Source organism: Cryptomeria japonica, chromosome 4, assembly GCF_030272615.1.
Source record: "Cryptomeria japonica chromosome 4, Sugi_1.0, whole genome shotgun sequence".
NCBI lineage: Eukaryota > Viridiplantae > Streptophyta > Pinopsida > Cupressales > Cupressaceae > Cryptomeria > Cryptomeria japonica.
The window spans coordinates 379283739-379300395 of record NC_081408.1 but is presented as its reverse complement, the minus strand read 5'-3'; the positions used below and the strand labels follow the sequence as shown (position 1 = coordinate 379300395).

At 36.3% G+C, this 16657-nt stretch overlaps 1 protein-coding gene across 1 annotated transcript in view; it reads right to left on the bottom strand.

The window, feature by feature from the left end:
* Positions 1-479: 479 nt before the first annotated feature.
* Positions 480-16657, bottom strand: part of LOC131047594 (ornithine aminotransferase, mitochondrial) — a 79397-nt gene continuing 63219 nt past the window's right edge. Inside the window, exons 4-10 of the mRNA XM_057981400.2 lie at positions 11940-12099; positions 11714-11769; positions 7960-8112; positions 7756-7853; positions 7397-7477; positions 7004-7237; positions 480-941 (exon numbers count right to left, since the gene is read on the bottom strand). Of these exons, the coding sequence (XP_057837383.1) occupies positions 800-941; positions 7004-7237; positions 7397-7477; positions 7756-7853; positions 7960-8112; positions 11714-11769; positions 11940-12099 (924 nt within the window). The 3' untranslated portion in view covers positions 480-799. The remainder of the gene's footprint in view (positions 942-7003; positions 7238-7396; positions 7478-7755; positions 7854-7959; positions 8113-11713; positions 11770-11939; positions 12100-16657) is intronic.

Below are 16657 nucleotides of genomic sequence, written 5' to 3'. Positions count from 1 at the left end.
TCCTAGTCATGCTCAGCTTTAATATATCTAGAGAATGTGAGATCGAACTCAATTTATTATCCTTACATATTTTGAGAAAATATTTTTAACAAAACCAGGGAAAACGTGTGCCATATGAAAACATGATGCTCACCCTTGGCAGATGGCAAATTAGAAAATGATTTCCATTATTATCGTGATGCCAAAAAAGAACCGACCTGCTACTATGATATTCTATTATTAGTGGTTGTATGACTCATACCATATCCATTTTCAGTTCTGACTCGATCCAGTAATGAGGTTTAAATATTCTGCAATTTTGGAAATTAATCCCGTTTATTATAATAACTTTCTCTTCCTCTTTAACATACAAGCGTCTCACACTAAGCGAACAAATATATGCTTTTACAAAGCCAATGAAATCTCCTATAGTAACAATTCTGAAACTACAGTAGTCTTAAACTTTTTCCCGATGATTACAGAGACGCAATTCACACGAATTAACAAAATTTAATGCCCTTGACATCGCTTATATCATTATATATAAGGATGTACAAATTTATGGAAATCAATATAAAAATGATACTTGGAAGGGTATTTGGAAGTGAGATCGCAAATAACGAAATTCAAAACAGTGCCCAAGATACATAATTTTAATAATCAGTCCATGGAATGGAAAGGGTAAATACCAAACCCATAAGAGTACTTTCATCTCAACCATGTGTTATTTATAGATTACAAACAAAGAGCTTGCTTCGAGGATATTATTTATACTCATGAAAACAATTTGATTCCTCTTCAAAGATCTGTTGCTGGTATCTTAGTATTTATGCCGGCCACAACGATCACATGCACTAGGTTTGTGCTCAGTAACAGAACCCTGTAATTGTTGGCGCATCTTGGGTAAATCATGCTCCAGAACCTCTTTAAATGCCTTGACTGCCTCGCTCAGTTCCTCTAATCTGGTTACAAAAATTTAAGCCCAATAGATCAATATAAAATTTGAATATATGGCAATCATAGAAATTGTGAAAAAGGAATTGTAAAAGAAGAATTGGAAGTTCATCTAAATAGAACCCAATGAAGAAACTATGAGGTTGATGACCGATATACAATCCAATAAGCACAGCTACCAACTACATTTACTATCAAGGAATGAATCAAACTGTTAAATTATAGTCTCTGTCGTAAACTAAATCTGTTTGTATCAGCGCACATTCTGTTATTTACGATTTAATAAACATTGGAATTTTGTTAGTGTTAACTAACAAATTCACTTTGCAAACGGTAAGGTTGGTTAAAGTTATGAAACGCCGGTGTAGAGGATCGTGGCTCCACACAGGGGTCACGACCCTATGTGGAACCACGTGGTTCCACATAGGATCGTGACCCCCTATGGGGGCACGATTCCATGTAGACAATAATATATATACGCCATCCTTCCTATTTAACGGGGTGTTCGATGTGGATAAGAAGAACTAGAAGACACCGGTGACATATATATATATATACATTTGCCTTCGTACCTGCAAATCGATAAGAGACATAATCGATTTTCATTTCTTCGATCTGACTCTAACATATCAGATATTGAAGCCACAGCAAATCTGATTGCACAGGAACAATAACAGTCTATTTTACATTTACATGGTATCAGAGCCTAACTACTTAAGATCCGAATAGACTAAAAGCGAAGTTTACATTGCAAATCGAAGATTTCTAAAATGGCGAACACAATCAGATTCGAGGATAGACTCGAAGGTGCAGCAAATTTTGTGGCTTGGAAAGTCAGAATTATGATAGTATTAAAAGAGAACAAAGTAATCAAATTCATAAAAGAAGACAAGCCCGAACTTGCAGACGATCCTGAGAAAACTGTGTGGAATGAAGGAAATGATAAAGCTGTAAAAATCGTGATAGATGCAGTAAGGGATCACATAATACCACTTATATTAAAATATGACAACGCTTATGAAATGTTCAAAACCCTTGAAAGGACGTATGAGATAAACAATCCGAGCAAAACCCTAGCTCTAAAAAGACAGTTGAACCACATAAGTATAAATAAAGGTGAAACAATAAACTCATACTTCATGAGGATAGGTTCACTCAGAGATCAACTGCAAAAACTTGATTATCATGTCAAGAAGCAAGAACTATCAATGATTACTCTAGATGAATTACCTGAATCCTGGGAATCATTCAAACGAGGCATAAATGCAAGGGATAAATTTACAGAATTTGATCGACTAAGGGATGACTGCCTCCTTGAAGAGTCAAGGCAAATGAAAGGGGGAAATCACAAAACTAAAGATGAGGACCTCCACATTCTGAATACCGACTCCCGTAAGAAAGGCAAGAAGAGAAACTTCAAGAAGAGAAAATTCCACCATGGGAAAAGCGTGCATAAGAAAGACGTCAAAAATCCAATGTCATAGATGTGATCAGTACGGACACATGTCATTTAATTGTCCTGACACAGTAAAACAGCAGGCATCATTCGCCAAAGTAGAGAGGAACACAGAACTTGAATCTGAGAAATTTGTATTATATTCAGCACTATCAAGTCAAGCTTCAAACAAGTCTAACACTTGGGTGATAGACAGTGGATCGTCAAAACATGTCACCGGATTCAGAGAATTACTAGACTCAATGGAAGAGGGATCAAATGAAGAGGTAACAATAGGGGATGACTCTGCACATCCTGTAAAAGGTGTCGGGACATGTACAATCAGACTAAAGTCTGGAATCTCAATCCAACTCACCGGGGTACTATTTGTACCAGGCATCAAAAGGAACTTAGTCTCTATCTCTGCACTTGAGGATGACGGATATAGAGTCTCATTCATAGAAGGAAAGGTAATGGCATGGCCAAAAACATTCACCTTCAAAAGAGCACAAGTGATTGGTTACAGACAAGGACACCTATATGAATTGTGTAATGAGCCAAATCAAACCTTACTTCATGAAGTCATAGACCAAGCGGAAATTTGGCATAGAAGACTAGGGCACTTACATTTTCGTGCTCTACCCTCTATGGAGAAATTAGTCATAGGACTACCTAAACTAAAGCCAATTCATTCAAATGTTTGTAAAGGATGTGCACTAGGGAAAAACACAAAAAGCTCTTTTCCTTGCAGTTCTAGAAAAACTAAAGAAATACTAGAACTAGTTCACTCTGACTTATGTGGGCCTATGTCTGAACCATCACTAGGAAACGCATTATACTATGTAATCTTTGTAGATGATTTTTCTAGGAAAACTTGGATTTATTTCCTTAAAAGTAAAGAGTCTGAAGATATTCTTAGGAAATTTAAAGAGTTCAAATCTATTACAGAAAATCACTCTGGTAGGAAAATCAAAACTCTTAGGACTGACAATGGTAGGGAATACACATCAAAAGTATTTAAAGAGTTTTGCAAAGATGCTGGGATTAAGAGGGAGTTCACTGTACCCTACAATCCTCAACAAAACGGGGTTGCTGAAAGAAAAAATAGAACAATAGTAGAAGCGGCAAGGGCTATGTTGATAGATCAAAACCTAGAAACTGCACTTTGGGGAGAAGCCACTAATACCGCTGTATACATTCAAAACAGATGTCCTCACTCTCATATTGGTGACAAAACTCCTGAAGAAGTCTTTACTGGAATTAAACCTGATATTAGCCATCTCAAAATATTTGGATGTCCTGTTTATATTCATGTACCTAAGGAGAAAAGAACTAAATTAGAACCTACTGGAGAGAAAGGGATTTTTGTAGGATATAGTGAAACATCTAAAGCCTACCAAATATTCATCTCTGGTCATAGAATTAAGCAGAGATGTCATATTTGAGGAAAATATAGCTATTAACAAAACAAGGAGTTCCATCACACCTGAAATCCCAACTAATTCCATTAACTTGGAAGAAAATTCTCTTTCTGAAACTCAAAGGGAGCATCCCGAGGATAACACCTTGGAACTTGAGAACACTGCAACAAAGAATCCCAGGAAGAGACCACTATGGGCCACTAAAACAGTACAAAAAGCAGAATCCTTTGCAGCACCTAGAGGAACAATTAGAGAAAGCAAAAGACCTTCAAAGTTTTCTAGCTATGTTACTCTAATGACAGACCTCATAAATGTTGAACCTTCAAGTGCCGGAGAGGCTCTTAAACAGCAAGTATGGAAGGATGCCATGATAGAGGAATATCAATCTATCTTAAAGAATGATGTGTGGAAAATTGTGCCTAGACCTAAAGGAAAATCAGTTGTATCTTCTAAATGGCTCTTTAAAATTAGGCATGCTGCTGATGGCAGTATAGAAAAACATAAGGCAAGATTTGTTGCTCGAGGCTTCTCACAGAAAGAAGGAATTGACTATGAAGAAAAATTTGCACCTGTTGCACAATACACTTATGTCAGAACAATCCTGGCTATTGCTGCATCTAAAGGATGGAAAGTTCATCAAATAGATGTAAAAACTGCATTTTTTAATGGAACAATTGAAGAAGAAGTATATCTAGAGCAACCTGAGGGATTTGAGATAAATAATGCTAAAACACATGTATGCAAGTTAGAGAAAGCACTGTATGGATTAAAACAAGCTCCCAGAGCATGGTATGAAAGAATTGACAGTTACTTATTAGAGATAGGTTTCTCTAAGAACATTGCTGATCCAAATCTGTATTTCAAAATAATCAAAGGTGAAATGTTGATACTCATATTATATGTAGATGACTTATTAATTACAGGCGAAGATCATCTCATTGCAAAATGCAAACAAGAACTAGCTTCAGAGTTTGAGATGAAGGATTTAGGTCTACTCCATTATTTCCTTGGATTAGAAGTATGGCAAAAACCAAATGGTATTTATCTAAACCAAGGTAAATACACCATTGACATTCTGAAGAGATTTGGAATGATGAATTGTAAGCCAATGTCATCTCCTATGGAAACAAACCTACATAAACTAAAAGAAGCTATAGCAGATTCCAAATTTGCAGATCCAACATTATACAGACAGATTATTGGATCATTAATGTACCTAGTCAATACCAGACCTGATATATGTTATGCAGTAAATGCACTCAGCCAACACATGGTTGAACCCAAAGAAATACATTTGGTTGCAATAAAGCATATATTGAGATATCTACAAGGTACCTTGGACTATGGACTGCATTATGAACACACTGCATTGAACCTACATGGATACTCTGATTCAGACTGGGCTGGAAGCGTGATAGACAAGAAGAGCACTTCAGGATGCTGTTTTAGCTTAGGATCAGCTATGGTATCTTGGATCTGCAGAAAACAATCATCCGTAGCTCAGAGCTCCACAGAAGCTGAATATATAGCTGCATCCATGGCAGCTAAGGAAGTCGTATGGTTGAGGAAATTGATAGTAGGACTGTTTGGTGAAAGTCTGAAGCCTACTATCATTCATTGTGACAATCAGAGCTGCATTAAACTTTCAGTGAATCCAGTTTTCCATGATAGATCCAAGCACATTGAGATCCCATATCACTATGTAAGAGACATGACAGAGAGGAAGGTAATAAGATTGGAATATGTCAATACAGGAGATCAGACAGTTGACATTCTCACCAAACCCCTAGCAAGAGTGAAAATTGATCACTTCAGGAGGTATCTTGGTATGGTTAAAATGTAATTGATGTCTAAAATTATGTAAACTTCTTGGTCATATATTTGAGTATATGAAGTATGTAACCTTTCCCTGTGTTCATTCCTAAAGGATGATGATTCTTTAGTTAATGAACACTTGTATTTTAACATTATAAGGTGACGATCTTATAAATGTTTGGAAGATCATATAAACTAAAATCAAACAATTTGAATATCAGTAACATGATAAGTTATAGTAAACATTATGTAAGCAGATTAATGTCAGTGCACATACTATAACAGGGATATCAAAGTGAGTATATCCTTAGTATCACAGGCTGATACTTAAACTTAGATATCAAAGTGAGTATATCCTTAGTATCACACCTTGATACTTCACACCTAGGTGATGTGATTCTCATGAGATTAGTGATGAGCTCAATTAAAATTTTAGGCCTATACTCCTAAGACTAAGAGGGAGTGTTAAATTATAGTCTCAGTCATAAACTAAATCTGTTTGTATCAGCGCACATTCTGTTATTTACGATTTAATAAACATTGGAATTTTGTTAGTGTTAACTAACAAATTCACTTTGCAAACGTTAAGGTTGGTTAAAGTTATGAAACGCCGGTGTAGAGGATCGTGGCTCCACATAGGGGTCACGACCCTATGTGGAACCACGTGGTTCCACATAGGATCATGATCCCCTGTGGGGGCACGATTCCATGTAGACAATAATATATATACGCCATCCTTCCTATTTAACGGGGTGTTCGATGTGGATAAGAAAAACTAGAAGACACCGGTGACATATATATATACATTTGCCTTCGTACCTACAGAGGCAAATCGATAAGAGACATAATCGATTTTCATTTCTTCGATCTGACTCAACATATCAGATATTGAAGCCACAGCAAATCTGATTGCCCAGAAACAATAACAGTCTATTTTACATTTACACAAACATTCAAAAAATCTTTGGAAAACTAGAGAGATAGTTAACAGAACAGTTGTAATTCTGAAATAAATTGATCTTAATAATTGATTAGCACTACTTATGCTTCACTCAGTTACTCCAATTTGATTACAATAATTTCAACCCAAAGATCAAATAAAGAATTTGAATTTATGGCAACTGAATCAAAGAAATTGTGAAAGACGAAACAGAGCCTCATTTGAATAGAACCCAATGGCAGATATGCTATAAAGCATGAACAACTACCACCTGTATATGAAATTATGATATGAACTAAATCCTTTGAAAACTAGAGAACAAATTGATAACAGAACATTTGTAACACCGAAATAAAAAGATTCCAAGAATTGATTTACAACAATGTAGTGATTATGAATTCAAAAAGCTCAGTATGTTAGGCAGATTTTTTAAATTGAATGTAATGTATTGGCACTAACCTGATTGTAAGAGGAGGAGAAAATCTGATAATAGTGTCATGTGTAGGCTTTGCTAGAATTCCCCTTTCCTTCAGTTGTTGACATATGTCAAAAGCAGAAACGGAAGATAATCCCTTTGCATTTAATTCCACAGCATTTAGCAATCCCCGTCCTCTGACCTCCTTTATGATGTCTGGGTGTGCATTCTGAAGATCCAAGAACTGGTTCCTAAAGACTTGTCCCATCTCAACAGCCCTGAAGATTTCATGAAGTGAATTTTATACTCACGATGCATGCATTAAATAAAGTTCATTATGTCTATTTATATTGAAAGTCTCTAAAAATTAAATCTCATCCAATAAATGCATTTGATTGAAAATCCAAAACAGATTGGGTAGCAGCAGGAGTTTACACCTCTCAGCCAGTTTTTCCTCTACAACAACTTCAAGTGAAGCTATAGCGACAGCACTTGCCAGTGGGTTTCCTCCAAACGTACTGCATTTGAACAGTTTATTTACATCAAAGATCAGGAATTCCAAAAAATTAGATAATATCTCAGAGATAAGGCCTATCTAAACAGCTTAATTTAAATATTTCAAAAATGTCATTTATATGGAATCTATTTCAATAATTCCCTTTAATTGTAATAATTTTGATCAGTAACGATCATTCTTAGTTGTTAAATATCATGAGAAACAATGTCAAATAAGCCAATGGTAAGAATTTCAAGTCATGAAGAATAATAATGTTATCACAAGCTGGGAAAATCAGACCTTCCATGTTCACCAGGCTTTATGCAAAGCATCACATCCTTGTCAGCGAGCACAGCACTTACTGGGAGCACTCCTCCACCCAATGCTTTTCCTAGAATCTGTACACAAGCTATTTGTATAAGGCACAGTTATATTAGAAAAATGGAAAAGGATGGAGTAGAATCTTGAATATTCTATTGATCAAGCTGATATATAAAAGCTTACAACTACATCAGGCCGGACACCTTCCCAATCAATTGCTAATAACTTTCCTGTCCGAGCAATGCCGGTTTGTATTTCATCAGCAATCATCAAAACATTATATTTTGAGCAAAGTTCCCTGACCGATTGGATATAGCCCTCTGGTGGAAGAATGACCTGCATAGAACCAAAAAATGTGTTGGAGTGAGGCAGCAGAAATGTGATAGAAAACAGAACTTGGGCAACTACTGCTTTGGTATTATCATATTACAGATTTCAATTGGACATTATAAGAAAATGTTTCATTAAGACAGGCTCATTCCATGTGTTATCCTATCCTAACATGAAAAGCAAGGCTTCATCCCCCAGAACTGACTTTGCAGGGCCTTCAATACCATATACAAATTTCCCTTGGAGTTTGCAATTTTCAAAAATAGCTAGAAGCTAAAATTCTTTACAGTCAATTTCCTCCACATGCAAACTTTTGCCCATTTCATCTCATTTTTAGCATCATATTGTTCATTTACCATGCATCCACTTAGTTAAATGGAAAAAACTAACATGTGTCATACTGGCTGCCTTCTACTCAAATGTGAACCAGGTTCAATAAATCTTCATTCAAGTCTCTACCCTTTCTTCTTCAGATTCAAAACTCTAGATTATGTCTTTCAACTTACTCTTCTTACCAAATCAATACTGCAGCAATCCAAGAATATTGGCCTCAGCCACTGATTTCTAGTATTTTATTAGAAGCTAAAGCAATGTCCTTGCACAAATGCAATGGACCTATCCCTCAATAATATGAACGGATAATTTTGAGTTCAATATAATTTGATAAGCTGTGCATAACAGATTTCGTCCACATTGATGAAACAGTTGAGACAACAATTCTGATGAGTAATGGTCAAGGAGTTTTCTCGCAATCACTCGGAATACTGTGAAAGGCATAAATCAACTAATGGGCAAAGAAACAAATTCATAGGGCTTTGTTATACTAATACATCGTGGATGTCACTGAGCCTGAGTTGGCCTGATGATGAAGGCATGTGCACTCCAGAGTGGAAGTCATCTGTTCAAGACCAGAGTGGGGTAGGGTTGTACACCTTGCGAATAAGGCAGATCTCATGCGCCAATTGGATACCTTACTCAGCAATGACCTAAAAAACTATATTTACCTGCATCCTTTATACTGCAGATATATTTGTACTCATTTGTGAGCTTGGAATGAATTGATTGAAATTTAGAAGAGTAAAGAACTATAACCTTCATGAGATATATTTCTACTCATTTGTGAGCTGGAAATGAAATGATTGAAATTTAGAAGGGTTAAAAAGAATAAGCTTGATGAGATATATTTCTACTCTTTTTGTGAGCTGGGAATGAATTGATTGAAATTTAGGAAGGCTGAAGAAGAATATCTTGACACGCCATTGTCTCCTGTTGAGATTGATACCCTGGGGGCCCTTGTAAAGAACCTTCGGTATGGACTGAGAAAGTATTATGCTCTTTTTCTGAGGAAAATGGATTTGAGGTTCTATCAGAGTTCCCACAAAAGTCTCCACTTGTGATTGTATATTGAATTCCACTCTGTTCTGCAAATGGTCTCATTTTATTGTCACAGGAGTCTGATAAGAGGTTGATCTGTCATGGCCCTATAGAAGTAAGCTGTGGTTGATGTCTATGGACCTTATTTTGATATGGTTTAATAAAATCATGGTTAATGAAACATATCTATCCTTGGCAGCCTTTCATGTATTTGATTACCATACTGGTAATCCATGAGGCCTTTGGCCGTGTTCTTTCTACGTACAGATGAACACTGTTGCCTTTTATTTATTGTTTCTAACTATCAAAATAAACTACTGGGAAAAGAAACGCAATATTTTTCATTTTATCATCAATCTTCTGCAAAAAATCTTGAAGACTCCTCTTTTCACCAGTTATTCTAGTTTCAAAAAAATCTTCACAACAGCTATCCTCTGGGATAACCAGTACCACAACTTTTAGCTAACTCTTCCAAGATGCTGTTTAAACCTGCTTCATTTCTCTCATCTTTTCTCTTGAATTCATGGTTTTGACTTGCAAAAATCAATCTGCACCATTTAAGGACTCACATTGGAACCCTAGATAAGGCCATATAATGAAATAAATAAAAGAGATGCATACTTATGATATATCTCAGCAGCATGCTTGATGTCAGAAAAATCAATACGAATGAAACTTCTGGTAAGCCTTGACAACATTTTTGCAACCATGTCTCGATGATTTCCATAACCTTGTCTCAATCTGCCACAATATCCTTATAGGACTTAATGAGTTTTGTCTTAAGACTATTTAGGAAATTCAAATCATTCAGCTAAGACACTCAAGAAGCATTTGTTTAGAGTCTAGACCTCTGGAGCTTTTTCTTTAATGCAAACCAAAATGATTTTCAATTTATTCCAGACCCATTTTCTTTTGACATGTAACTGGGTTGTCATAGCAGGAAAAAACTATTAGACTACTTCTGATGCGGAGGAAAAATTCCCAATTGCTATGACATTAAATTATACCATTATCATGCAAATCCATTCATGGTCACTTGAAGGGTATGTGATGCATTTTGGGACTTTAAAGTAATTACAAGCTGAATAACTTCTTGATCCCTTCCGTTTACAGAAAAATCCAAAGCCTTCATGCCATCAACATTTTGAGCGCATTTTGTTTCCCTCAACCTCCAGACCAGCAAGAAATGTATCTTCAGCCAAGTTTTTGTTTTTGACGCCATCAATATCCTAATCCATGTTTTTTGCACCCAAAAAATAGGACTTCAATATATTTAAAAATATTGTTCCCTCCAACACAAATCTGCTTTTGTACTCCTTTTTATGTGTAGCTGTTGTGTGCGCAAGTAGCATGTCATTGACTAGTTTTTTTGTCTTTAAAGTTGATTTAGAGAAGAATGCATAGAAAACCATGTGTTTCCCTTAAAAACAGTATGTATCATGTGTTTTCCGAATTTCAAAATCTGCCAAGTTTTGCCAAGTCCAAGTCTGACCAAAAATCAGCCTACCAAGTCTCAGTCTGTTAACACTGGTTTCTGCACATAGAGGAAGAGAACCACAAGTTTAGACTTTAGTTACTAGCATTCTGTATGTTGATTTTTTATTTATATCACTGTTAATGTCTTGATTTGTCATGGTAAATTGTTTGGTCATTTCCTTGCTCCCGATTCGAACTTTAAAGTTTCTTATTCATGGAACATGAATTTGCCCCTATATTTTATTTAGTTTTTCTAATAACAAAATCAAAGATTCATTTATTCCATGGTTTGTTTTTCAATGTACTTATAATTAATCATTATCATTGCATAAAATGTTTAAATGGTGGATTAGGATATTGATGGCATCAAAAACAAAAACTATAACAATCATTGATCAAAAAAGGAATTTATATCCTAACATTAATTCTTTTAGCAATAGTACAACATTTTAGGATTCACGAAACTATCTCGTTTAGTATAGCATTGTTGCCCCTGAAATTTTGCAATGAACAATAAGGTAAGTCGTGCAAGCCGAATGTAGGCTACATTTTGTAGATATGACCGGGTCTTCATAAACTAGTCCCAACATTTAACAGCTTAAGAGCATGATTTAGGTGAAACTTCCCCAGATGCGAATAAATGTATTTTCCTTCATTAAATGTCTCATCTGGAATGTTTTCACTCCCTTTTTAGCTCAAATTGTATTTTAAATATATTATTTCAAAAGAAGCAATTATGAATTAAGTGTACACATACTCCTGCTTCTCCTTGAATGGGTTCAAAGAGAAATCCAGCAACCTTGTCCCCATGCACTGCATTTCCAACCAGCATGACTAAAATTAGAAATCAAATTATTCCACAAGGATAATGAAAACGTGCCTTATGAGGCATGAAAGTAATAGGAAATTTGTGAAATTAAGTCACCAAATGTAAGTTTTAAAAAAAATACTGTTTGCTTTAAGAAATGTACTTAAATGGATACCTTCAAAAATAGTTTCAAGGGCAGAAACATCTCCAAAGTCCACTTTAAGTTGACCAGGGAGGAACGGCCCAAACCCACGGGTAGCTTCATTGTCACAACTCATTGAGATTACACCCAAAGTGCGGCCATGGAAACAGCCACAGCAAGAAACAATAATTCCCTGAACAAAAATACAGTTTCTTTTAGGCAAGAGAAAAAAGAAATATTGCAAGCTACCAAATAGAGAATACATTGACCAGAATTCAACTTCATTGAATACAACAATCTTAGTAGTTGGAAGAAAGCAGATCGGCCAATATCACTTTTTGAATATCATACTTACTAATCATTTTTAAGTGGCATAAACTTTGAAAAGTTCGTATTTCATGTCTTGAATGTCAGGTAGACAGAAATTTAGCTATATATGCTAGAAATATTCCACTTATTTAATTAATTATCTAGGTAATTGGATAAATTATTCAACAAAGAATATGTTAACACCTCCCCTCTCCCCAACCCTTTGCATTGCTGAAGACGAGTCCTTGATTAGCCATTAGCTATGGAAAAGGTTGTATGGAAAGCTTGTGTTACTGAATTTGCCGATAACACAGTTCATATGTAATGTACCCTTTCTAATTATTTCCTATCAGAAGTTATATTAGCTCATTTGACATTTCCTTACTGCCGGTGAGCTAGGGTATGAAAATAGGAAACAACTTATTAACAATTTAATTGCAAATTTGAGGAACTTATTTTCCTTGGTCAATTAAATATTAAAAATTAATAATTATACTCCCCAAGTTGGGGTGTGCGGTTCTTCATGAAGCCTTTGTAACCACCAAGGCAGATTATAGTAGATTCTATGCCATTTTTGGACTCTTATTTTATGACAGGTGAATTTGGGTGTTGCAATCAAATTTTAGCCAGCAGTTATGGTGAGTACTAAAAAGAAATTTAATTTCATTTTATTTTCTCAAGATGGGCATTAGGATTTCAGGGGCCCAAACTGAGCTACAGGCATCTATTTATATGAGGATGATTTCTTCTGTGGGGCCTTTGTTAATTCATCTTTCTATGAAATTGTTTGATCTTTTCCTTTTCCTACAGATATCTGAGAATGAAAACCCTTGGATGACAGAGATCAGTGGATGAAACCCATTGGTTTTAGGAGTCATAGGAAATAGCCCCTTTGATTCTTGAGAGCAATCTCATTCAGAGGTTACATGAACTTATTGGAATGGTTTGTTGATTTTAATGTGTTCGTTTGCAAGATTTTCAAATGCTTTTGGTGTGCATTAATTTTCAGATTTTGGTGAGGATAAGTTTGCTGTTGTGAGCGCTGTACAGCAATACTTTTAGTTCCCAAGAGTTTCCAAGTCACCTCTCTCAAGTTATAGAAGAATATTTTATAATGTAGAGCAAAAACTGGCAAATCTTGGGCATTGGAGTCATCCAGTTGGTAGAGGATTATGTGGGTTCTTTTGGATTTTTGCTGTTGTTGTTAGTTTGTTGTATATTAGCATTTTGTCAAACCGTGCAATGCTTCAGGTTGTGAGCACAATTGGAGTGTGTTTGAAAACATACACTCCAAGAAGTGCAATAGACTAACAGTACAGAGGTAGAATGATCTAGTTTATGTTTATTACAACCTTTGCCTTCACCATAAACGACTTATCACCCATCACACTAGAGGTTGTTGATCCACAATCAGATTGGATCATTGAAGATGAAGATTCTGTCTTTAGTGATGAAGACCTTCATTGGGTTCACCGGGTGAATAGAGAGGTGGAGACGGTAGCCATGGAAGAGGAGGATAGAGCACAAGCAGATACCTTGAATGTCAGTGTGATTGTCACTAAGACACAGGCAGATATCATGGTTGCATTATCATCATGGACCTATCTTAGACAACTACGAAGACTTGCTGTAATATTGAGCCGAGTGATGCAAGCTCATCTGAGCCATAGACTTCTAGTTTTTGTTTTGGTATTTGTTTTGAATTTTGATGCCATGGATTTCATATTCCATGAGTATTGTATGCATTTAACAATGTGTGTGTGTGTGTGTGTGTGTTATTTCCTTTAACTAAATTTTGCATTCATACGTATGTGATCAAAGTAGCTTTTATTTGATGACTTTTTTGAGTTTTTAAGGTTTATCTATTTAAGGTGCATGAAACAAGTTTCAAATCCTTAAAAATCTCTGAATTTCATGGATTTTTCAATTTTTCGAGTCTACACTGAGTCTAGGTGCTGAGTCTGGGCAAGTCAAAAATCAGCTTGCCGAGTCTTGGGCAGGTCCAAGTCTTGTAACACTAAGTTATATACATGTATGTATAAACATACACACACAGATGGGAAGGTTGATTCATTGTTCGATACTTGCTCTCAAGCAAATCTTTATTTCTCAAAGACTAATAGGTGAGTTGGAGTTGCAAACCATGGAAAATCCTCAATGCTATTCACTTGGATGGCTCAAGCAAGGATTGGATACGTAAGTCAAAAAGCAATGTAAGTTGTCATTTTCCATACAGGCTGATTACAAGGATGAAGTTTTGGTTGATGTCATTCCACTTGATGTGTGTGGGGTTTATCTTTGGAAGCCCATATTTGTACATGAGGGGTGCAATCTACTTTCTAGGCATAATCAATATAGGCATGCATTGAGTGGAGTTTAATGTATTTCGAATGCTTCTGAAAATAAGACAAAAATTACCCTGGCAAGTGCATCACAGACCAAACGGTTGATTAATGCTAGTAGGAAATATTCTCTTTTGTTGTTACAAGGAAATGGGTAGCATAAAGGAGCTGAAGTACAGAGGCTTCATGAGCTGCACACTCACCATGAGCATCAAAAAATAGGTGAATTAGTGAAGAAGCTTTCAGATCTGTTCTTGAGGCCTACAGAAGGCTACTCCCAAGCATGCCATTGAGCATGAAATTCAACTTTTAATGGATTGTCATTTGCCCGACATCGGGCCATAGTATCTAAGTATGGTAGAAACTAATAATGTCAAAGATCAGCTGAAGAAAAAAATTTAACAAGGGGCGATAAGACACAACACATCCGCTTATGGTTCTCCAATAATAATTGTGCCTAAAAAGGATGGGAATTGGCACATGGGTATGGATTATAGGGGCTTGAATAAAATCACCAAAAAAAATAAGTACCTGCTTCCCCATATAGATGGTTTTAAATCAGCTCCAGCATGCTAAGTTCTTCATAAAATAGGACCTCAAATCAAGGTATCATCAAGTTAGGATCAAAGAGGAAGACCTATGGAAGATAGCTTTCAAGATAAAACAAGGTCTATTAAAGTGTTTGGTGTTACCATTTGGTTTGTGCAATGCTCTAGCCACTTTCAAGTGCTTGATGAATAAGGTATAGAGGCCCTTAACTGATTCATGAGTCAATGTGTGCTTTAGATGATATCTTGGTGTTTAGTAGAACTCATGAAGGACATGTCTAATCTTGAAAAAATGGTTAAAATCCTTTAGAATAACAAGTTTTTCTTGAAATCTAACTTATTGACATTTTGATCTTCAAGACTTCAACAAAACTTGGTATGGCGATATGTGCCATGTAGAGTAAATGTATGTATGTAGATTTAATTATTCATGTTTTCTATAGTATGTCGTGTTATCTAGCCAGTTGGCACTATGTTTTGCACACCACCAATCATGATGTTGGTCATGGAGGAGTTATCCCCAATTAAACTCTCAATAAAATACAAATCCTATCCATGAGAATTCACAATGTTGTATGGTCCCAACCACAATGGTTAAATTTACCATGTTTACTTTTATCTTGTAGCCTGGCATTCCATACTAGTGTGTGTCTGTGTGTGTGTGTGTGTGTGTGTCTCCTTTTTTGGTGTTGGAAATAAGCCACACCCGGACCGACGATGGACTGGTCCAAGAGGGGCCAGTAGCTCAGTGGTAGAGCACTCCAGCAGCATATGGAAGATCCTAGGTTCGAGTCTTAGCTGGTCCATGTCTCAACATGGTATCAGAGCCAGGTCCAAGCTAGGAGCCCCAAAGCACACGAGAGGTGTGGCTTAAGGGGGTTGTTGGTGTTGAAAATAAGCCACACCCGGACCGACGATGGACTGGTCCAAGAGGGGCCAGTAGCTCAGTGGTAGAGCACTCCAGCAGCATATGGAAGGTCCTAGGTTCGAGTCCTAGCTGGTCCATGTCTCAACATCCTTTTGTCCATAGTTAGGTGTTGTTTTTTCCAGCACTCGCTTTTCAGTAATATATATATATATACACATACCTCCTTTTGTCCATAGGTGTTTTTTCCAGCACTCACTTTTCAGTAATGTGTTTCCTTTTGTTATTATTTGGTCTAGTTTAGTTGTATATTTAGGTTTCTAGAAATAGGCTTTGACTCTATTGCACAACAAAATCGGATATTTTTTTACCAGAGATTCTAAGGTTCTCCTATGGCCCCGTGTCCCAAGGTCCCTAGAAAGAGCCAGAAGTTATACCCCAAAAACTCAGTGTTTATATCTTACCTTCTGCTTGTTTTTTGCTAAAGCGATCATTTGTGTGTCAATCCAAGTCAGTTGTGGTCTGCCTGGCCAGTCTGCTAAATCATCATGTCACAGTCTATATGCTTCAACTAATGCTTTTGCAAGGTGATGCTGATTGCTATGGGCCCAATGAGAAGCAAATGCTGATGATAGAGAAAACATCAAAGGCAACAAAGCAGAACAAGGGCAATCATGGGGCAGAAAC